Source organism: Ursus arctos, unplaced genomic scaffold (assembly GCF_023065955.2).
Source record: "Ursus arctos isolate Adak ecotype North America unplaced genomic scaffold, UrsArc2.0 scaffold_20, whole genome shotgun sequence".
NCBI lineage: Eukaryota > Metazoa > Chordata > Mammalia > Carnivora > Ursidae > Ursus > Ursus arctos.
In genome coordinates, this window is record NW_026622875.1 from 35,187,531 (window position 1) to 35,212,405 (window position 24,875).

The window sequence follows — 24,875 nt, forward strand, 5'->3', positions numbered from 1 at the left end:
CTATAAATTAATTTTATTCCCTTAATTTCTACAAATATACACAAACAATTTATTTTTTAAAAAATTTAGGCATATATTACTATGGAATCAAGTCTGAGGTATCTTATTAGAAATCTCCACCCAAGGCCAATGAAACTACTAATGACGGGGATGCCGTATTTACTACAAAATCAGGCAGTGGCAATATTAAATGTTGCCGGTGACTGTTAAACCCCAGATAATTATCTAGGGCAGAGGCACTCACTGGCTGAGTGAGGAGGCAGGAGGAAGGGGAAGCTTTCATGTGAGCATCTGGAATGACAATGTGTGCCAACCACTGATTTATGGGAAGAATATTTAAAACTATCAAAGAGATCCAGCAAAATTAATATGAAAAACACCCCCATACCTGGACAAATCTATGTAAACTTTGAGAACACCCAACACAAAAAAGTAACCTTAAAAGTTTCAAACAACTATTACAATTAGTAAGTGAATATTGTAAACCTGTAAAGCTGATATTTCTATATCAAATATCAGATGTGCAATTCTACTATACAGGAAACTACAAAACATTAGTGAGAAAATTTACAAATAATGGAAGGATATACAATGGTGATAGTTTTAAGACTCAATATTATAAATATATCAGATTTACCCAAATTTATCTAAAGATTCAATGCAATGCTAATGAAAATTCTAGTACATGTATGTTTATGTGTGTTGATATGTGTGTGTGTGTGTGTGTGTGTGTGTGTGTGTGTGTTTGAAAAATGACAAGCTGTTTCTAAGGGTTCGTGCAAACACAGAGCTAAAACTAATCAGAGCAATTTTAAAGAACAAGATTGGAAAATTTGCACCACAGATATCAAGATGCATTGTCACATTACAGCAATTAAGAAAGCATGTGTTAGGGGCACCTGAGTGACTCAGTCAGTTAAGCGTTTGACTCTTGATTTTGGTTCAAGTCATGATCTCGGGGTCCTGGGATTGAGCCCCGTATTTGGCTCTCTGCTCAGTGGAGTTTGCTTGAAATTCTCTCTCTCTCTCCTTCTGTCCCTCCCCCCTGCCCTCTTTCTTTCACTGAGAATTTTTTAAAATATTTATATTTATAAATATTTATAAATAAATAAATCTTTAAATATTTATATTTATTAAATATTTATAAATAAATAAATCTTAAAAAAAGAAAGAAAGAAAAAGGAAGCACGTGTTAGCTCAGGAGCAGACAAGCCAGTGGAATAGAAGAGTGCAGAAATAGGCCCATGCACATATGGTCACATTATTTATGACGTAGGTGTCATGCAATGTGAAGGGGGAATGATGATTCTTGCAATAAATGTTACTGGGTCAAATGTATATCTGCATGTTGAAAAACAACTTTGACTCCTCCTAAAACTGTACATTAAAATTAATTCCAGCTGGAGCCCTAACCATAAAGAAAAAATGGGTAAGCTAAACTACAGAATTTGTATTTAGCAAAAGACATTATTTAAGAGTATAAAGAGAGCCATAGGATAAGATAAAGTATTTGCAAACATTTATCTGACAAAAGATTCTTACCTATTATATATAAAGACTATCTACAAATCAATAAGAGCAGAAAATCCAAAAATTCATAAAAACTTTAAAAAGTACTTCACAGTTTTCCATGCCAAATAGACAATACAAATATATAAAGGTGCTCAACATCATTCATCAAGGACATGTAAATTAAGATAAAAATTAGATAGCATTTATATTCACCGGAATGCTATTCTTAAAAACAATGACAACCCATGGGTCTGAGAAGGTATGGAACGTCTTGACTTCTCCTATACTGTTGATGGGAGTGCAAGTGGTACAAGAGTATTGTCGATATCTACCAAAGCTCAACATACTTGTACTCTGCCACTCAACACTTCCACTTCTGAGAGTATATATCCAATGGAATGCTTATGTATATATCAAAAGACAGATAAATGCATGTAGAAGCATTATTGTAAGAATCTCAAACTGGAAATGCCCATTCATAGGAGAATAAATAAGTAAATTGTGAAATCATTATTCAATAGAGCACTATACAGTCATGAGAATGAATGAACTATTACATCATGCAGCCACATGGATGAATCTTGCAAACAATGCTAAGCAGAGAAGCCAGACACCAAAAAGTACATATTGTACGACTTTGCTTAGAGAAAGTTTAAAAGTAGGCAAAGCTTATGGATTGCAATATAATTCACAACTGCAGTTACCTTTGGTAATGGGGCTGGTTAGTACCTGTGAAGGGGACACAGGGGAGCCCTGGGGTGCTGGTGATATCTTATTTATTCATCAGGAAGATGATTCACTTTAAGAAATCTCAATGAGCTGTACATTTAGTATTTGTGTAATGTTCTTGTTGTGTCATTGATATTAATTTTGCCTTGTAAAATTATAATAGATGAGCTAAAAATAGTAACTACCAAGTGTGGGATGGGAAGGTAGGTAACAGCTGAGTTCTCACCTTTCATGTCAGGTTGTTTTTAGGTCTTGTCTTAACATGATGAGTCAAGCAATAGAAGTAAAATTATGTTGTCTAAAATATTGATGATAATCACAAGAAGATCTAAAATAAATAATTTTAAAAGATTGCCTTTGTGGCATGGGATGGGGGTGAAGGGATGGGTTTGGGGCTGAACTATTCATAATATACTTTCTAAGCAAATTGTTTATGATGACAAAACTTTTTTAAGAGAGTATCAAATGACCAGAGTTTCACTTCAGTTCCATAAATATTTATGGCACACTTAAAGGATGCCAGGCACTGTGCTAGATGCTGGGGAAACAAAAATGACTAAGACATGATACTTTCCTTCGAGGAGTTCACAGTTTAGTAATGGAAATAGGAACTTGGGCAGATGATGTTCTTTCTTTTTCCATTTTAATTTTTCCTATTATAATGCACATTTAGAAAAGACTGAAAAATCCACACAAAAATTAGAATTACATAAAATCCCATTACCAAAAAATAATCTTTTCAGTCTTTTTATACATACATAACCCTCTTTCGGACAATATTTATATTAACTCTGCATATCATTTTTGCCATGAAACAAAATATATTAGAACATTTTCCCATTTCTTTAAAAGCTCTTCTATCATATTTAGTAATGGCTGCCTCATAGTCACCTAACAAATCAGCCCCAACTGATGGGTCCATCAGCTCAGGCTCGGAGGTTAGATAAAACTTCCTGGTGAAGGTGACTCATCCCTAAGGACATGTCCCATTTAAATGAGGCATTGTTGGGGCATCTGGGAGGCTCAGTCGGTTAAGTGTCTGCCTTTGGCTCAGGTCATGATCTCAGGGTCCTGGGATCAAGGCCCATGTTGGGCTCTCTGCTCAGCAGGGAGTGTGCTTGTCTCCCTCTCCCTCGCTGTCTCTCTCAAATAAATAAATAAATAAATAAATAAATAAATAAATAAATAAATCTTTAAAAAAAAAACGAGGCATTGTTGTCCTGAAAAAGGTAAAGTGAAATTCATAACAGTTAAGGCTTTCCTTGGGTCCTCTCATCCTATATATATGAATATATATTCTCCTGACATAATTTTATTGGACCCATATGGGCTATGGTGTTCACAAATTCAGGCTTTTTAAAGATGTCTACACTGCCATTTGAATTCATCATTTAGGAAATAGTTCTCACTCTGTTTTCTCTGCCATCTGCTATCCACAAACCTGTGTACTCTACCAGGCGTGGAAAATTCCAGGTCAGTGAGTAGGTGGGAGAGGGGAGGAGGGTGGCTAAGATTACCCAAAGCCTGAGCTCTGGTCTCCTTTTATCAGGGGCAAACAGTCTGAGGGCCCTGCAGAGTGGCTGGCGAAGAACTCAGCAGGGGTGTTACACCGCAGGGGAGCAGTGTTGCCCGCAATGTGGAGAGAGAAGTGGGGAGGGAGAAGGAGGAAGAGGGAAGGGAAGGGAGGAGGTAGGAAGAGAAATGGGAAGGGAAACTAGAGGAAAAGAGGAAGAAAAGCGAGACAACGAGAAAGAGCAGGCAGCGCTCTAAGAGTTTAGCACTTTCATTTAAAGTCTGTTTACTTTCTTCCGAGACCCCAATCATGGAGGTTCCTCCCAAGACCTGCTGTTAAGCCGAGATTTTACAAAACGCATTTTATACAAAATTCCTACACAAAGCAAAAGAGCCTCCCACACACTCAGCAGCAGCCCTAACATGCTACTTGAAGAATTATATACATCAGATCTGCGAGGAGTGAAAGGAAAAGTGAATGGTAACTTCCAAACTGACCTGGCTATTGCAGTTCTTAAGCCACAGCACCCGGGATGGTTTGGCCTGACAGTTGTGTTCACTCTTTGCCGGTCTGAAAGCCATAACCAGGGACAAAGAGGCAAAATAACTTCAGAAACTGGTGGGGGTCTTATTTTTTAACCACTTAAGGGAGAAGTATTTGCCTATGCTGAAATGAGACCGTGAAATTATGGTGACTCGGATAGACGGGGACTTCCCAACAACACTTAGAATGCTACGATGAATCCAGTAATTCATTTTATTGATAATGTACAGTTAGGATGCTAAATGATCTGAATATATTACTTCTCTTACTTTAAGTGCTTTACACACATTATAATTAAGCAAAGCAAAGTTAAAATCATACACATAATTAAGGAAAGCAGTGTTAAAATAAATGAAATAAAATTGTTCTCAGTACTCAGTTTAATCTCCAGGAAAGACTATTACAGACTTTTACAGATGGCAGGGCTTCCAAACACTGAGCCCATAAGTATATTAAGGGAGCCTGAAATCGGTGTTTAATTTCTTTGACTTGGAGCAGAATTGTTTCCTTTCTTTGCTGAGTGTTTACCTTAAATAGAGGTCTCTTCTTCCAAACAAAGTTCTTGACATCAGAGTTACTGTGCTTTAACAAACATACAGAATGGACCTCTATTTACGGTTTCCCAAGAGCCATTCAACGGTAAGTTATTAGGCAATATCCAGTTTTCTTGGAATAGTTTTCTCCTGTTGGAAGACATTTCATTTTTGAAAATTTAGGGGAACATATACCTACATTTGTATGGAGCAAGAACTTACTAAATATTTCTTGTCTTTCATCGAGAAGTTATTTCCACTAACAATCACTCTGAAGTATTTAAGAGGTTGCTGGAAAACCTTAACTGAGTCCTTTTCCCCATATTTTAGGCCACTGAGTGTGTTGAAAATTCTTGTTTATGCTTTCCACTCTCACGGGAAAAATGAACATAAATTGAGCACCCTCTGCTTTTCACACAAAATGTTAGGCACTTTTATTTATTATTTTTAAAAAGATTTTATTTATTTATTTGACAGAGAGAGAGGCAGCAAGAGAGGGAACACAAGCAGGGGGAGTAGGAGAGGGAGAAGCAGGCTTCCCGCTGAGCAGGGAGCCCGATGCAGGGCTCAATCCCAGAATGCTGGGATCGTGACCTGAGCCGAAGGCAGATGCTTAATGACTGAGCCACCCAGGCGCCCCAATGTTAGGCACTTTTAAAAATATATATATTAACTCCTTAGATCTCAAAAAAAGCCCTATGAGTAAATACTATGCGCATTTATATAAGGACCGGTATCCATGGCAATTATACATCTTCCCAAGTTCACGGTTAGGAAGTGCCTAAGTCAGGTTTCAAATCCTGATGTGTCTGATTCTGAAGCCCATATTCTCTCTGCAACTTTATATTCCTCATGTATGCAGATCCTAAGTTTAGCCTTATTCTAGTAACTTTTCCAAAATGTTGGGGGCTTCCTTATTATTACCGTCTTTCGAGGTGTGGTGACCATATCTTCCACAGAGAAATGATGATATATAACCTGAAAGAATTTTAATTCCAGTGTTAGATTAGATTGAAACTAGCATGCCAGTGGTCACTAATTTCTGGCAAATGTAGAGGAAAGAAAGAATTTTACCTGGGGCTATCCTGAAACAGGATGGAGATTCAGGAAGATAGACGCAGTAATATGTTGACACATTTGCACTATTGTATCCATTCTGATGCTAAGAAACTTTAACAGAGCTTCTTGGCCACTGAGATTTTGGTACAGGGACGATTTGATAGATCCTAATAGACAAACTACTAAATTTTTAGTCTTTTTTTTAACCCAAAAGCTGTTGAAACAGATGATTTCACCGAACCCCTGAATTTACCTCATTGTCAATTCTGTCCAGGATGGGGATCAGGGCTGAAATCTGAGTATCACTGAGAGTTGATCTGCCCATCAATGTAACTAGACCTGGCTCTCAGCTCTCCCAGTGCCACAGCCTCAGGTGGGTCCAAGGCCTTCTCGGACTATCGGCTGGTGTCTGCAGAGGCCATTCAAGTTCTATTTGGCTAATGACAATTTAGTGCAAATTCCTGTCCTGCTTTTTCTGACTATAAGATATTTGACCACTCCTTACAGTGGGCAACTCCTGGACATCACTTATTTTCCAGTAGAAGACCCATCTCCAATCCCCATCAGCTCTTGAATTCTTGTGAACAAAGTGTTCTATCCTATTATAATCTGGTGCTGTTCTGAGAAAGGAGAAGGCTCAGCGAGAAAGTGGGGATTAAATACCATCTGACTGAGAAATCTCATCAAAACAGGAGTCGCATGTATATAGGTACCATCTGAATACCTGTTTTTCTCTGTGGATGCATTTGTTTCTTTAATGGTGTCAGAATTTCTGCTATCTCCCCCAAAATTTAAATAACCGCGGAGCTAAAGTAAGGTTGGTGATGGGAGCCATATTAATTTCCACTTTAGATTGCTCAAAAAAATCCTCAATTACATTTCTAGCAACTTTCTCCATGCTTTTATTAATAAAAATGTGTTCTATTTAATACCCGAAAACTAATTTTAAGTGATGGCTTAGGGGAAAACTAATTTTAAGTGATGACTAGTAAAGATTAACTGGTTATAATAGACTTTTTTTAAAGATTTTATTTCCTTATTTTTGAGAGAGAGTGTGTGCATGCACGTGCAAGTGTGGGGGCGAGGTGGAAGGGGGAAGGGAAAGGGACAAGCAGACTCCATGCTGAGGGCGGAGCCCATTAGGGCTCTCCTGACCCTGAGGTCATGACCTGAGCCAAAATTAAGAGTTGGATTGAGCCACCCAGGTACCCCTAGAATAGATTTACTTTTAAAATGTATTTGTTATTATGATAACCACTGAACTATAACTTTATAGCTTATTTTATGAAATTATATTAAAATTATTTACTCATGGCTATTAAACTATACCCATTAAAATAATATAGATGTAAAAAGTACAAACAACTTTGTCATAGCCAGAATAGCAGCTAACAGATGAAGCGTGAGTCAGAGAGGCCGATTTTGCCTATTATGAGTATTTTTAAAAGATATTTTTACTTTGATCAAGCCATTTGGATTCCAAGGACGGCATCAGGATGCACTCTGACAAAGTAGCTGTACGAACAGCTGTAGCAACATGGCCACAGTAACATACTCTGCTGGATTCAGGATATATAAGCTAAATTTAGACTCAAGGGGTGAACCCGTCCATCCTATTTCTCCCCCATGTATGCTGTGCTGTCTTCTCTAGCTTTGATGCATGCCTTGGTGTTTGGAAACGTGACGGCGATCATACAGAGGATGTACTCCAGATGGTCCCTCTATCACACTAGAACTAAGGATCTGAAGGACTTCATACGGGTCCATCACCTGCCCCAGCAGCTTAAGCAGAGGATGCTCGAATATTTCCAAACAACCTGGTCAGTCAACAATGGAATCGATTCGAATGAGGTAACGTTCATTTCTCATGTTCAAGTTTTCAGACACAAAGCACATATTCTTAGGTAAAGCAAGGTGCTCTAAAGCAGGTCTCAGAAGCGAAGTACACACCCACCAGCTTCTTTATCTCTGTTTTTTAATCCCTCATGAAACTCGGTCCATCTTCTTTCATCCTTTTTGGCTTATGTTTTCATGATGCCACTTTGGATGGACCGATGTTTTACATTAATTTGCTGCTTCGGTTGATCGGGTGGACTAACTTTCATTCTCATTGACCCTCTTTGGAGGAACCATTCCATTCTTAGGACCACTGAATTGTGTAATGTTGGATTCTTAGATAACCAAGTTAATGTGTGCCTTTAAAACGGACAAAGTAAGAAAGCAAATGTCTTCTGGCGCATGTGTTATCTGTGGACTTCCAGGAATACCCCAGAGCACCACTGTAAGAAAAGAATCCTATAAATAAAGCAACCGTGCCTCAACCGCCCAACCATACTGTAATCCACACTTCTAAGTGATCATTTGGTTTCTCCTCTCTTGACATGATCATGATGCCGGAGGAAACACCAGTGGGTCCAAATTCCATACCTTCTGTCCTGAGAGTCTTTGTGAGAAGCAAGTCACAAGAAGCCATACATTTTCATCCTAGAGTCTTTTATTAATTTATCCTATTTCTCCAAACTTATTATCAGCTGATTTTTAAGTAGCACCTAACTGGGGTCACAGTTGCTGAACAATCGCCCCAGGGTTGAATAGACATATATTTCCTCTTCTGTACTCTGGTTGGTCCAACAGTGGGAAGAACACCCCTCTTCTCTTGCAGAGTAAATCAATCAGACCGGACTTACCCCAGCTTGATTTCTTCTTTCATCTTGACAGCTTTTGAAAGACTTTCCAGACGAGCTGCGTTCTGACATCACTATGCACTTGAACAAGGAAATCCTGCAGTTGTCCCTTTTTGAGTGTGCCAGCCGGGGCTGCCTCAGGTCTCTGTCTCTGCACATCAAAACCTCTTTCTGTGCTCCGGGGGAGTACTTGCTGCGTCAAGGAGATGCTTTGCAGGCCATCTACTTTGTATGCTCAGGCTCCATGGAAGTTCTTAAAGACAGCATGGTGCTGGCTATTCTTGGTAGGTCTGAGTTGAAAAAGCTTCATGAAATTTTACCCTAGAGCATAAGTGAAGAAGAGAAAATGGCGGGGTGGGAGCGGGGGGAGATATAGCTATTGCGAGTAAGAAAATTCTGGGTGAATATATGGAATCAGGATTATTCTTTAAGTGTATATAATTTGCCAACTGTTTATTATTAATTATTATGCCACATACTGAGTTTACGCTGTGCTGAGTGTTACATACAACATATCATTTCATTCTGGATTAAAAATCTAGCAGTATGTATCTTAACCCCATTTTACAAATGAATAAATAGTATCTTCGTTAACTTAATTTGTCCCAAATAACATGATAAGAGAATGAACACAGTTCTTTCTGATTCCTAAAGCAAAATTATTAGTCGTGATGCTTGCTGCCTTTTGATAAAATAGCTGGTCAGTGTTAAGAGGGCATTTCTGCAGATTCAGGGAAGAACATAAAAATTATTTCATCTGGGCTAGAAATAGTGCAAAAATGATTATGCATTGAGAAAAAGCTCTCATTGCAGTCACTAATCCTATATCATCAAGGTGGCCATAAGCCTTTTTTTTTTACTTCCTCAAAGAAACTCCACAGAATAGTTTGTGAAGATTTTGTTCCACAAAGTTGACTCCCATCTATTCAGACATAATTGGTTTTCATGGAAATAAAAGGTCAGCTGACAGAAGAGGACACGTAGAGTTAATGTGGACAAATTCCTACTCACGATTTTAGGTGTACTTCTCTTAAAATCACTGTCTCTTATTTGTTAGTTTGTTTATTCCACTAATACTTATTGAAAGCCTATGAATGTGTCAGGTTGTGGCCTGAACAATAAATATGTTTTGAAAGCCAATGTAGTACATCAATGTTTAGAATTTGTGTTAATAAGAAGGGGCTAGTGGGGCGCCTGGATGGCACAGCGGTTGAGCGTCTGCCTTCGGCTCAGGGCGTGATCCCGGCGTTACGGGATCGAGCCCCACATCAGGCTCCTCCGCTATGAGCCTGCTTCTTCCTCTCCCACTCCCCCTGCTGTGTTCCCTCTCTCGCTGGCTGTCTCTATCTCTGTCGAATAAATAAAATCTTTAAAAAAAAAATAAGAAGGGGCTAGTTTATTTTTCATATCATTTAAGAACGAAGATTTATAAACAACTTAACCATTTATAAAATATTTTTACATGCAGGGTCTTATTTCAGCCTTCCTAACACAAAGAGATAGATGGGAGTGATATTTTCGCTGTTTTTTCAAAGTCAAAGCTAACCCAGGTCTTTTGATTCTATCTCCGGTGCTCCTTCCACCTCCAAGTGAGGCCAGTTATTCTGTGTAATCGTTGTAAGCCTGCTCTCTCTGGATTCGAGTTCATAAGCTTCAAAACAGATTAAACTTTGGGAAAAGGAAGAGAACTAAAATTTATTGAATCCATAATATGAGCCAGGTGTTTTATGTCCATTATCCAACTTAAACCCTACTACCCTGTTAGGCTGGTGTGATTATCCCTGATTAAAGCTGAAGAGGTCGAGGCTAGTGAATAGTGAGTACCCACGGGCTTCTCATCGCTTCATATTCATCCAGTTTGCCACTTACCAGGGAAAAGGTCGGGCTTGCCTTTTAAAGCTGTGGCTCATTTCTTGACTCACCCTCTTATGTTTCTTCTCCTTAACAGAAAGGCTGGAGGGGAGGTGGGGAGTGGGGAGGTACAGCAATTGGGTGGTGGGCATTGAGGGCACTTGATGTAATAAGCCCCGGGTGTTATATGCAACTGATGAATCCCTAAATTCTACCCCTGAAACTAATAAAACAGTATATGTTAACTAAATTGAATTTAAATATAACTTTAAAAAAAAAAAAAAGTACGGAATAGCAACTGACCAAGTTTATTTTCAGCTTGGCCAGTTCATTATCAGTGTCGGAGTGAGGCTTTCTATATGTGTGTTTTTAAGAGGAGAATTTAACATTCCTGCTCACTTATCAATGGTCATTCTATTATTTTGTGATTCTAAATTAAAATTGACAGTTATTTCTAAATTTGCTTCAAAAACTTACCTTTAATCATAAAATACTTTTCCATGGGTTTCCTTAGGACCATATAAGTTTTATAGCCTGCCTGTTGACATAGCTGGCTTTTAAGAGGGCATACATTTATTTTTCCAAAACTATATGGTTTGATATGCTTGTAAGCAAAAATAATGTACTATGTTTAAATACACATAATCTGTTTTTTTCCATAATCTTGGTGTATTTTTACATTCGGTAGCTGGCAACAATTCTAGGAATAGAATATGAAGCCATCGTCTATAACATTAGAACATTAATAGGTACAAATTCAACAGCTTCTAGGTAATTAACATTGTTAGTAATACATAATTCAACTGGATTTTTTATTTTAAAAAATTCTACTCACAGCTGAAAGAGTTAATCCATTGCCTTTTGCTCTTGGCCCCAACTTCCTCCATAAATTATGATTTTCGTGATAAACATTTTCACATCTTTGTTTCTACTGTGTCGAACACCAAAAGTGATCTAAATGCAAATTGCCGCATGACCATTCTAAATACTCGTATGTGTATTGGGACGAAACCCAAACAAGGATAACAAATTATTAATATTTCATCTCTGTGATTAACAGTATTTCAATGGAGATTGAGTATTTTACTCTCCCTATGGTAATATTGTCTTATAGGGCCAATTAAAATCAAAACTGACTTTGATAAACTTAAGCCCATGGCTTCACGTTTGATCTGTAGATATTTAATACATGTTCACTCTGCCAACAAAATGAATTAATATATAATGTTGTAGGGAAGAAGTATCACCAAACAGCTGTCAAGCCACAACTTATTCAAGCAACTCAGTTGTCCAATCAATCCGTGAAGGCATTTCTTAATCTGATGCCTGGGGAAGAGGTTGACATAGAGTCGAGGATTTGTTACGGAGATAGAATTTGTTTGCCTTGCACACTTTCATTTCATGTCCTGGTAATTGTGTTTTTCTACCAATTTCATGACTGTTGTTTAAAACAAAATGACAAAGCACTGATAAATGTGCTCTTCACAGATGGTATTAGTCTGCCTAATTATAATTAAACACGTGACTGCTCCAACCCGGATGGTTTGTACCCCATCAGCTTTCCCCCCACACACCCATCCCCCAGGGAAGAGTAACTGGTTAGCAAATATCAATAATAGAATTCTGAAAAATGGAGATAGTAAGAGACCATAGAAATCTTTCTCTTCTTTTAGAAATAAGGATACTGAGACCTAGAGTAAATAAGAAACTTAGATCAAGGTCCTAAATCTAGATAGTGAGAAACCCACAAGACCATAAAATCAGCGAGGGTAGGGACCATGTTCTTATTCACCAGTGCACACGCACCAGAGCTGAACACGAGGTCCGGCACGCCTGTCAGTGTTTCATAAATACTCATTAAATGAATTAATAAACTGGAATTCTTTCTAGAGTGCCAACTTTGGCAAGATGTTGGTGCTGTTTTTATAGCGGGGGTCACTGTGGCTTAAATAGCCATGCTGTGATCACCCAAGGTATGGAAGTATGATGACCCTCACATCGTTCCGAACACCAGTTGTTTAACAGAAAATATAAATGCTCTTTGTAGCAAGACTCCGCATCGTGATAAACTGTCCTGAGATAAACAAATTTCAAAATCTGCTATATCCAAAGCATCCCGGCTATATTGACATCTTACATCAGTGTCCAACTCTGAGTTTTTGAGCACCAATTTAGATTTCTAACAAAATATGTAAGAAACAAAATTGCCAAGTTTAGCAGTATGGTGACAACAATAAATCCCACTTGAATTCTCCAGCATCATGTAGTTATATATTCCCTCAACTTCCATAAGTGCAGATTTCAGTCCTTTTTTCCTTTGGCCAAATAGGCTCAACTTCAAGGTGTGAATTTAATGTTATTTCAGAGCTAATATGCAGATGTAATTCAATAATTTTAAAATGCTCCTTTTTATCTGTTATATATTTATGACTATTTCAAATATTCATGGTTAATTTGGCATGTTTCCTTTTACTGTGAAATTTAACAAAACAGAATTTTATTGAAGCCTGTTACAAGTCAGAGACTTTCCTTCCAGAAATGCTGGGCACAAAAAAAAAAAATAAAAATTTAGAAGTTAAAAAATTAACTGAATGAGGGACAGGACAATTGGTTCTATACCATTCCAAAGATACTCTTTGCTTGGTGGTTTCTCTGTGGATCAATGGTTGGTTGTTGATTCCCTGTGAGACAGAGCAAAGTGGCCATTAAAAAAATAATAAAATTTCAAGCCCAGGCAGGAGGACAAAGCAAAGAAATTTTAAGTTGGAGCCATGAATCTAATGCCAGCGTCTTCTGTGAACTTAGATCATATTATTTCAGCGTTTAACCTAAGTTTGTCTGAGGATTGGATGGATTTTCTTTCGTGTTTCTCACATGGATGCTGAGTGAATTAATGGCTTGTGTCTAAAATAAATCTGCAATCAGCCCTTTGTTAGCACTTACATTTATGCTTACCTTCCTGCTAGGCTAAACTGATTCAAATCAACCAACCGGTTTTAAAGATTCAAATACATTGTCCAGGGGCGCCTGGGTGGCGCAGATGTTAAGCGTCTGCCTTCAGCTCAGGGCGTGATCCCAGTGCTCTGGGATCGAGTCCCACATCAGGCTCCTCCGCTGTGAGCCTGCTTCTTCCTCTCCCACTCCCCCTGCTTGTGTTCCCTCTCTCGCTGGCTGTCTCTATCTCTGTCAAATAAATAAATAAAATCTTTAAAAAAAACCAAATACATTGTCCAATATGATCTAATCAGCAAGCTCAAGGAAGCAAGCTAGTTCCCAGGCAGGGGAATCCAGCTTAAGACTCATGGGCGGCAGCATTGTAGGCAAAATAGCAGGGGTGCTGGGTGTGGGGCGGGCGCAGATGACAAAGTGGTGGTGGGTCTCTCTCCCTGCAGTGGCGCAAGCTAAGACCTCCTAGTTTTTATTTATTCGTTTTCTTTTTTGATGGGAAAATTCGCCTTTTCTACCATCAAGAGTATCAAAAGTATGGCCGTGTTCTCCATTTTCCTTTGGCAGATGTCGCCGTCCGTGATGTCCAATACCTCTCTCTACCTCCCCGTTCTGAGGAGAGGGAGGGAGGGCACCTCCTCCCTCCTTGCCCTCCTCTCTCATAGACGTGTTCAGAGGTAAATAAAACAACCTGCGTATGTTAGTTAGCAAGCTGATGATGAAGCCAATGATTGGGCTAGAATCAAAATTATTATTATTATTTTTTTTTTTAAAGATTTTATTTATTTATTTGACAGAGATAGAGACAGCCAGCGAGAGAGGGAACACAGGCAGGGGGAGTGGGAGAGGAAGAAGCAGGCTCATAGCAGAGGAACCTGATGTGGGGCTCGATCCCAGAACGCCGGGATCACGCCCTGAGCCGAAGGCAGACGCTTAACCGCTGTGCCACCCAGGCGCCCCTAGAATCAAAATTATTAATACACATTTTAATGGTCTTATACAGAGCCTTTTTGAGCTCAAAAATAAAAAAGTTGGAGCCATTATTATTTCTCCTGAGCAGTTGAGGCAACTGTGACAAACATATCAACTCTTTGTCTAAAGTCATTTATCGAATGCCACGAGGGGCTATCTGGAGCCCATCAATGACCGACAGTTCCTAACTGTGGCTCTGCTAGTCCTTATCTCCCAGACCACCGTTCCCAACCAGGAACAGTTGTGCCCACGAGGAGACATTTGATAATGTCTGAAGATATTTTTGGTTGTCACCACTGGGGTCAGGAATATGAGATGGCGCTAAACATTCTAGTGTGTACAGAAACCGCCCCCCCCAAACAGAGAAATACTAGGCCCCAAATCTCCATACTGCCGAGACGAAGGTGTCTTTTTCTTCTGTGGTGTCACCTCAGAGAAGGGAAGCCTGTAAGTCAAATGAAATCTCCAGTCCCAGCTTGCTTTTCTTTAAAAGTGACATGTCTCTTTTTTTCACTGTTTCAAGGGAAAGGGGACTTAATTGGAGCAAATCTATCAATTAAGGACCAAGTGATCAAGACCAATGCAGATGTGAAGGCTTTAACCTACTGCGACCTTCAGTGCATCATCCTCAAAGGACTCTTTGAAGTGCTAGACCTCTACCCAGAATATGCTCATAAATTCATGGAAGACATTCAGCATGACCTCACATACAACCTTCGAGAAGGTCATGAGAGTGATGTAAGTCTCACTTCTAATTAGTGCTGAGACCAAAAACATGGGGCCTGGAGATCATTTATAACAGTAAAAGCACATGTCATGACTTCACTTGTAAGAGTCTCTGAATGAATAAGGCGTGATTATTCAGCCACTAGTTGAACAATTAAATAATTAGCTAGAAGTCAAGCCTGGAGTCTATCAGCATTCTAGAAAAGTATTGTTTACAGATGAATTCCCTTAATTCAGTTTTTTTCTTGCTTATTTTCATGTGCTTATAACGAGAATCAGTTTCAGTGACATATAACATTTAGCTACATTGTGTGATTTCTCCAGAATTTAAAGATTTCCAGATAGAATATATGGCTCAGAGTTTGCTGTGTTTGTAACTGTTTACTATTCCGCTTGCTTGTTAGGGAGTTTGCTTAAGAATAATCTTTTTCTTAACCAGTACCCAAAACAGTCTATCTTAAAATGACTAAATATGCATAAAAGGATTCAAGCCAAAGATTGTCACGCTGAAAGCATAATGAGCATTTTATGAAATTATATATTTGCTGCATGTTTCAGTTTATACAAACAGCTTTCCTAACAAAATGGGTACTACTCTGCATCCTGCGATTAAGCTGATCGCGACCATGACTTCATTAGATGCGTCAGAGATACAAATGATTTAATAGGAATGATTGTTGAAAGGCAAGCCAGAGCATGAACAGCATTCTGTAACAACGAAAGCCTTGATCGCTGCCTCGAGTTTTGTCCCAGATATTTCCAATACTCGATTTTTTTTTTTCCCGAGAGTTTAAAGAACTCTGGTTTCGACTAACCCATATTGTGCAGGCATTTTGTCAGTCATTAATATGCCTCACTTGGAAAGGTAGAGAAAGAACACAAATTGTATGTTGCTTGATCTTGGTTGAGGATATCAAACGACAATCAATACGTAGATGGTATCCCAGCCTGAAGTTCAAGATTAACCGGTTTTGAATGTGTGCTTCTCTCCACTGTTGATAGCAAACATCAAAGGACGTATCAATATTTATTGGGAATCTATTTGTGCTAAGCCCTCTGCCTAGATAAAGCATCTCATTTAGAGCTTGAAATGACTTTGTAAGGTAAGTATCAATCAATTTTTATGGAACAGAAAACAGATTCAGGACGGCTAAGTAGCTTGTATGTAGTCGCACAGACTTGTACGTGACTGGGACAGAGTCTGAGCACAGATAGCTGTCCTTTTAAAATCTGAACACAGATATCTGTCATTTTATACACTACTGGGTTTGTTGTCTCTTTTGAAGACACTTTTCATATCTTCTGATTCAACAGATGGACTTATTTTTTTAAGATTTATTTATTTTAGAGAGAGACAGCACAGGGGGAGAGGTACAGGGAAAGGGATTGAGAGCATCTCAAGCAGACTCCCCACCGAGCACAGAGTGGGGCTCGATTCCCCCACCCTGAGGTCACGCTTTGAGCTGAAATCGAGAGTCGGACTCTCAACCAACTGAGCCACCCAGGTGCCCCTCAATAGGGGCCCCTTTTAAAACTAGAGTTGTCTTTTGCACTCTCTAAGACAGCCTCATGGGACAACTATTTCTGAAGCATGGAGACGTACTGGAGAGTGGAAGCAACCAGAAAGGAGAAAAGAAATGCGGGAAGAGCAAAAGAGCCAGCATGCCTCAGCCTAGTAGAGTGGAAAATATTGGATCTCAACCCCTGCCTTCTTTTTATTTGATTCCTTTTCAAGGATCTGTATCTCTGATCAAATTTTATATCCCTTTTTTTTCTATTTGCCGGAACATAAATCAGAGTGATTTTTAGACTCCAATACCTGAATTGCCTGTGGGATTACTTTCATTATCTGTTCTTTCTCTTGCGTTGTTTGTTTTGCTGTGGTCATTTGGTTCCTTCTTTTTAGCAGATGTCATACTTTTGTTCAAAGGTAGATGCTGTTTATGAAAATTATTCTATTATTTTCCTCCACGCAGGTAAGGTTTTCTCTTGGCAGGCCGATCAGGTTCCAACCAGCCAATTCCATCCTGCCCAGAGTTCCTGGCAGGTTATTTTTAGGCTGCTCTGTTTCAGCTTTGCCCATCCCCGGGGGCTGTAGCCTTCACTCCTAAGCCACGGTTTTTCCGGGATCTCAGCTGAAAGCCTGTTTGATGCGGCTTGAACTCCAGCCTCCGTCTCCTCAGCACGCGTGGTGGCTGAACTCTGCTCCTCCCAGGTGCTGTTTCCTTCCGAGTCTCTCGGAGCGCTGCCCTGTGCACGCTCACGATAGCAGCCGGCTCACGCGTCCAGGGCCACACTGAGGCAGTTACCTGCTCTCTGGGCTTTTACTCCTCAAATCCCAGGTGCTTGTGTCACCTGGACTTCATCCTCGGTCTCCTTTGCCAGGAAGATGGCTCCTTCTGTTCTACTCTATTCCACCTCACAAGGCAAGAGCAAATTCCCTCCGGAAGATACTTGGGTAAGTGCACAGCCTGCGTTGGTGTGCCCCTCTTTTCTCGGGGACCACGGCCCTTCAAGCCTTCCCTAAGCTGATTGTGCTCCGGGGCTTCCAAACAGTAATTTTACATGTTTTGTCCAGCTTTGGTTTTTACTCGAGGGTCAGTTCCATGTAAGCTATTCATGATAGCTGGAACCCTAAGTATTGCTTCTTTTCAGAAGGCTTATCAGCTACAGTTTTAAGGGCAAACAGCAATGGTGGTTGAAAAAGGATGCTAGTTTCTTACTGAGGGGTTTATCAGTGATGAAACCTATTAAACTTTAAGTGTGTTCCCTCATTTTTCCTCAATTTTTCATTATTGTCATGTAGTCTAATCAGCTTAAAAAAATAAAATCTCCTCTTTCAGGTTCCCCACCTCTTTAGTAAAGGAAGGGGTGTTTCCCCAGTTTCTTGAGGTCAGTGACCTCTAGGAGAAGGACTTTGAAGGCCCACCTCCAACATAACACAAGAGGCTACAGCAAAGTTCAGAGAAGGCTCCTGAGGTAGAGAGAGGGAGCCCTCGAGGACGTGCACATTCTTCCCACTTGGACATATCTGATCATACTTGGGTGGTTTAAGGTGCTGACCTATCCTAGCTGCTTAAAACCTCCACATTATCTTAACATCCTCCTTCCCCACAACCTACATCTACTCTCTATAGAGACCAGGCTCCATGCTTAAATAGTATAGTTATAAATTGAACACTTCAAAGTCTCAAGTGACCCTCAAGAGAAACAAATGCATATAAACCATAATTTATTGCAAAAGTTCCAGTGTGGCCATATTAATAGGTAAAACATATATAAATAAACATAGTAGAATGCTAAAGTTTCATAGTAATGGAAGAGTCAATTTGCCATCACCAGCCTGTGGGGGTTGTGTGTGTGTGCGTGTGTGCGTGTGTGCGTGTCGGTGTGGAAGGTGCTGAAAGATCTGACCAGGACACATGAGAAGTGGTATCCTGATTGGTCCCCCTGCCCCTATTCTTATTCCCTTACCACCCTCTCTCCTCAAGGCTCCAGAAGCAACCTTTTCAAAACTATAAACTGGATCATGTCATTCCGTTGCTTAAAATATTTCAATGGATCCACATAGACTGTTAATAAAATCCAGACTTCAACCATAACTTTGGAGATCCTATGCATTCCAACACCCGCCTGCCTTTCCAGACCCATCCGATGACGTCTTGCGTCCAGCATCACACCCAGCACGCTGGCCTGCGTTCCCTTCCTGCGGTGGAGCTCCTCCTGCCTAACCTGACCTTCTGCTCTGCAGTTTGTCTCTCCAGGTTTTCCTCAGGCACATCACCTTGTTTATCTTTTTCAGAAGTTATTTTAATATGTATATCATATGTATATTTGCTTGTTCACGGTCAGTTTTTCCTACCAGAATGTCTACTTTATGTGGGCTTTGTTTTACTCTAGGCTACAGCCTCAGTGCTTACGTCGGAGCCAATGTAGAATTAACATTTAATATCTATTCAACGAGTGAATGAATGAATGTCAGAAAGTTTACTTTGGGACCTGAAACTTAGGTAAAATTTTAGGAAAGTGAATAAAGTCCTGAAGACAGCAGGCACATAGCCAGGAAATGGAATTTAAAATGACAGGTTAAGAGGGGCACCTGGCTGGCTCAGTCGGTAGAACATACGACTCTTGGTATCGGGGTCATGAGTTAAAGCCCCACATTAGACATATGGAGTACTTAATAAAATAAAATGAAAGGAAAAGTTAAGAGAATTCAGAATTAGATTCCTAAGAAGTAACAAAGCCAAAGAAAGTACCAGTAGTAAGGCTTAAAAGAACAAATTGAAAGAATAGCTAAATTGGAAATGCTCTTTTTTCACATTCCCTTAAATTCAAGACAAGAGGTTTTCAAAAGCCATAAGAGGAATTTAAGCTGAATAATAAGGAAAAAACCCCTTGCAATATAGGTAATGTAATTCCTCCAGGTAGTCTGGAATAGTAAGTTGTGTTAAGATGAAAAAGGATCTGTCTTCAAATCTAAGCTCACACACGTATTTTCTGTAAAAATAGATGAACTGTTACAACACTAATACCCCCAGAAAGCAGACAACCAATACTTTTAACCAATAAATCATTCTGGACTGTTATCCTCCTCACATTTATTGCCTAGGGTATGAGACTAAAAAACCTTCTGGGTGAAGTGAATTTACATGTGGAAAATTCCAGGGTCTAGCAAAGCAGCTGATCTGTGTTTATAAAATACTTCATCAAAGCGTAACACGTGAGTCTGTCGCACTTAATGGTTAACTGTGAGGTATAAGGTCCCTAATGTGTATGGTGGAATCTGGTCAAGTATATCTCATGTTCCTTAGTTAGCATTAGCTTCAGTGGCATCTGAATGCGAATTCATATTTCTATCGGGGTCTAGACCCCATGCCTTTTATATGCTAAGGTGAATCTTTATTTTGTTTGAAGTATTCAGTAGGCAGCCCCTATCTCAAACACAAATTGCACTAGCAAAAGCACCTAATTCCCAGGTACTATTGAGATGTGTCCATTGGACCACTTGGCACTGGACAATTTCTTGAGTAATTAAGCTGTACTGTACCCTGAGGTTTGACTCTGGGCTTCCTCCCTTAGATAAAAGCAAGCCTGAATAGATCTTCCAAGTGAAGTCTGTGATTTGCCAACATCTCTTGCCGCCTATGTGACTATAGTACAATTTAATTCAAGATTGTAAAGAGAGCTATTTCCAAAGGAGGGACTTGGTTTAAATTTAGTTCCCATTTCAGACTGGAATAGGATTGGGCTACTTGGAAGCAATTTTCTTGAAAATGATTTCCCAAATGATAATAATTTAAAAAATCGTATCTGACAGCCCTGATACTCAGCTCTTCGAGAGTGGCCTGTGGGTAGGTGTGCATCTGCTGGCCCAGTCTTACGTAATAAGAGAACATAATTAATTCTGCACCTTTTTGAAATAATTACTCTTTGAAAATTGCATATTGAAGGACTCCCGTGTCATTTGATCATGTCAGCTTTCCTTGCAATCCCGGGAGCAACAGGTGTTTTGTTTGTCAGTTGTATATTTTAAAATACTCTCCCTACATGAAATACCTTGTAGTCAATTCTTTTACCTACCGTACACTTTTATGGTGCTGAAGGTGGTGTCAGATATGATAGGAGAAGCTCGGTAAATAATGGCCTAGATATTTTACTTGCACCCAGTATGTTTTCTACGTTCTGAAACTTTTCTCATACTGGTCTTTCAGTGGATTCAAAAGTTGTGGCAAACATATTACCTTGGAGGAAAAGATTGCGTTCCAGAGCCCAGCATCGTGTTTACATTGATGGCTTTCAGTAAATGAAGATTGCTGTTGAATTTCTGGCACTTAATTAACATCTTACTTGCTCTGACTGCAGCAAAAAGACCTTCAGTGTCTTCTTTTCTTCAAGCAATTACCCAGGCTTACTGCTTCATTCCCTCCATTACTATCAGTCTTGTCCCCATCTGTTTCCCCCTGAAAGATCTCAGGGTAGAATGGACTCCACTGGACCATTCCTCTCTAACCGTGAAATTCTCTTTCTCCCACCTCAGAGAGGTGAAGGCTCTGTACTCCTAAGAAGAAAAAAGGTTATTCTTAATTCTTCTCAAACTACAGACTGATTCTTTTTTAAATTCTTATTTTAGGACAGAGCTAGTGTGGGGCATTGGCAAGGAGGCAGTCTGAGGATCCTAGTAAGTTTGGGGGCAATTTAGAATAAGGACATTGATTGTAGGCAATAAAAATCCAACTCGAATAGAGCATCAGAAGCAGAGAAGATTTATTTTAAGGATTCCAAGTATCTTACGAGATTAAATAAAATACACACACACGCACACACACACACGTGCAGGTGCATACATACACACACCTGGATCTTAGGAATTCTTATAATTAGGTTAGGATTTTCTCCACATTTCTTACTTTTCCTTGCTTCTCCATTTCTCTCTCCTTCAATCATCATGCTATCTTTCTTTCCTTGTCCAAATGATAAGAAATGGTCGCAGATAGCAGCTCCTCAATTCAAGTGGGGAGCAGATTAAGCTGGACTCTCTTAGTTGATTCTAGATTCCTGTAGAAGGACTGAGTGGTTCAGCTCAAGTCAAGTGCCTACCCAGGTTTCATCAATTATTGTGTGTGGGAGTGTTTGTGTGAAGGGGTCAAGGATGGAGGGAGATTACACTGTAATAATATGGTGGTTTCCATAGCAACCCATGGACTGAAGAGTTGAAATAAGATCCAGGAAAGTGGTGGGTGGTCAGAGGTAGTTGTTGGACAAATGAAGCAAAACCAGTGATTGTATGAGCTATGGGGAATCACATCACTGTAGGTTGTGCAATCATATCGCAGCAACATTTTCTTAGAAAGCAAATCTTATTTAAACATATATTAAAAAAAAAAAACAAATAGCACATAAAAAGCTTTAAACCACCCTGAATGGGCTCTTGTTTCATCTCCTCTGGATTCTGTCCCCTGTAGTCATTTGTCAGTCAAACAGCATGAGGCATATCCTGCAGAGACCAGCCACATTTTGAGGACATCTGGGTATTTTAGCTTGTGTTTGCAAGTTGAATAGTGAACATTTAGATTTTTAAGCTCCTTGGGGAAAGCAGGGGTTAGCCGAGTTGAGAAAGTTAGAGGATAAAAGGCCACCTGCCACCCCATAAACAAGATAAAAGTCTTTCTTTCCCCACTTTCCTGGTTACTTCCATCCTGCAGGGAGCAGCAGATGTTCAGCGTGTAATAAAAAGTGTCACATTTGTATGTGCACACACACACACACACACACACACACACACACAGAGGCAGGACTCCATTTAGCACATTCCTTGAGAATGAAGAACTACCGAGACTGCATCCACCAGGAATCCTCCGCCCTGCCCCACTGTAACCTAGGGTCCTCTATTCCCCACTGCATTTTCGATGGTTGTTTCAGCCACCATAGAAGCCCAGAGCTTGCCCTCAAGTTCTGCTGTAGACTCGGGTAACGGAGCCCACCTCTGGACAAGGCTCTGTGAAGTGAAGGTGGTGTCGAAGCTGCTGATGGTATCACAGCTCCTGTGAACCAAGATGCATGCTCAGCACTTTACAAACGTTGCCTTCTGTTAATTCTCACGATATTCTTGGAGCTAAGTTGCTAAGTTCATGTATTAGATAAGAAGGCTAGTTAAAGAAGAGAGAGGTAAAAACTAGTCCAGTCCTTCAGTAAGTAAGCAAGGGAGGTCAGGAACTGCAAGTTCAGTCTCACACCACCTGAATCCTAAACCCAATGGAAACAGTGTAAGTTTATCCACCAAAACAAAGTTAGACATGTTTCCTCTGTCCCTTACTCCTAGGAGCAGTGAATGTCAGCTCTGTTTTAGGTTAATGGGACATTCATGGGAGACATGTTTCCATGGAAAAATAAGCTTCACATGTAAGAGAAAATGAACCACACAACTTTTTGATAATTCTTCAAACTGTACGCTTTTTATTTGTGCATGTTTTTGCGTATGTTATACTTTCATGAGAAAATTAAAAAAAAATATTTGAAGAACCCAAACAAATTGTAAGTGGAGAATTCAGTTGTATACATATAAGTTCTTCGAGAGCCATAACTATATTTTATTCATCTTTGTAATCATTTTCCTAGTAAAACTGCTGGTACAAAGTATGGGCTTGATGAATGCTGATTGGAATTTAATTCATTCACACGCACAGACATACACACACACATACATATGTTTCCATATCCACAGAACAATAAAATATTAGGACTGGAAGTGATCTTAAGTGCCATTCTATTAAAACTCAGTTTTTCCTTTGATTACAAGTAACTTAAAGGGAGGAGCAAAGAAAATCTATTCATTCAGAGAACTAAAAATCCAGTCGTTGGTTAGGTATTTAACTTAAGTGAATTATATACCTAAATGAGTTAGAATATTCCCTTTGCACAAAGTAGACTTTTACTTTGGGATGGAGTCGTCCATCAACCATTTCCAAGTATGTGTTTCAAATAAGATTTGGTCAAAAAATTAAAATATTTCTGAATAGGTTTTATTTTTTCGTGTTAACTGCATACTTAGTAGCACATCTGCTGACGAGGAAAGGATGTTAATGTTTATTAAGTACGTATTAGGAGCAAGGGGGTTTGTTTACATTACCTCCTTTCATTTAATTTTTAATCCTGGTATGACCCCTGAATCCTTGCTTAACGGATGAAGGAACTGGCTGTCCCAGCAGTTCCTGCCTGAGATTACTGAATTAGTGAAAGAATCAAGTAGTATAAAATTGAGTCAAACGCCGGCATTCTGAATCCCAGCCTAGTACATTTGTCCACTAAAGCACTCTGCTATAAATCAGAACATAATTCTCCTAAAAGAGTTGGTTTCCTTCAGGCATCCTGACTTACGGCAGAAGCTATACTGAATTTCCAGAATAACATTCACTTTAATCTTCTTAACCTTAATGCTATTACTGGTCATGTCTCATCAAAAGCCCACTGTGCCTAAATGTTTCAGGAGAGAAATCTCCTTAACAAGAGGATGAGTAAGACGGCTGAACTATTGTAGCTTGGCCATCCAACTTGTCCTTTCTCTTAGTACTTGTGCTTTCATTCGCTTATAAATCCATCTATCTATTATTAATAACCCTGTGGTCACCGAGTAGTTCTGGGAAAATGTCTTCCCATTCAAGTACAGGCTTTTCAGTCATCTATATATGTAATGGTTCTTCATTCTTCCTTTGTTCCATGTTTGAGAGTAAATCTGTGAAATCTCCACTCCACGATCATTTCAGATGTACAAAATAGTATTTCCATTCTTTTCAGGCTTAGTTTCACTCTTGTAAGAAGTTGGAGGCCTTCTTATCAATTGAAATAAAATGTTCTCAGTACTTCCTTTATGTGCACATACACACAGTTATGGAAAAGGATTAAGAATATAGGTGAAAGGGGTGCCTGGGTGGCTCAGTTGGTTAAGCATCCAACTCTTGACTTCAGCTCAGGTCATGATCTCAGGGTTGTGAGATAGAGCCCCACAGTGGGCTCTGTGCTGGGCGTGGAGCCTCCTTGGGATTCTCTCTCTCCCTCTGCCCCTCCCCTTTCTCTCCCTCCCCCTCTAACAACAACAACAAAAAGAATACAGGTGAAAGAAGCAATATTTTTAACATTCCTCAATCAATCTGCAAATACTTTACCTCTGTATGTCAGGACTTTTTGAAAACATAATTTTATTCTGTTTTTTCATTCAAGAATTGGATCTCCTGGGTCTTGTTAGAATAATCCTGACTGTTTTACTATAGTATATATTTCACTGTTTGCACTCTGCTAGTCTAATATTTC

General features: G+C 39.5%; 1 protein-coding gene across 1 annotated transcript in view; it reads left to right on the forward strand.

Annotated features, from left to right (window-relative positions):
- The window catches only part of KCNH8 (potassium voltage-gated channel subfamily H member 8), a 361,687-nt gene that overhangs the window by 296,062 nt on the left and 40,750 nt on the right, over positions 1-24,875 (forward strand). Inside the window, exons 9-11 of the mRNA XM_026496942.4 lie at positions 7,541-7,740; positions 8,608-8,857; positions 14,866-15,080. Coding sequence (XP_026352727.2) covers positions 7,541-7,740; positions 8,608-8,857; positions 14,866-15,080 — 665 coding nt within the window. The remainder of the gene's footprint in view (positions 1-7,540; positions 7,741-8,607; positions 8,858-14,865; positions 15,081-24,875) is intronic.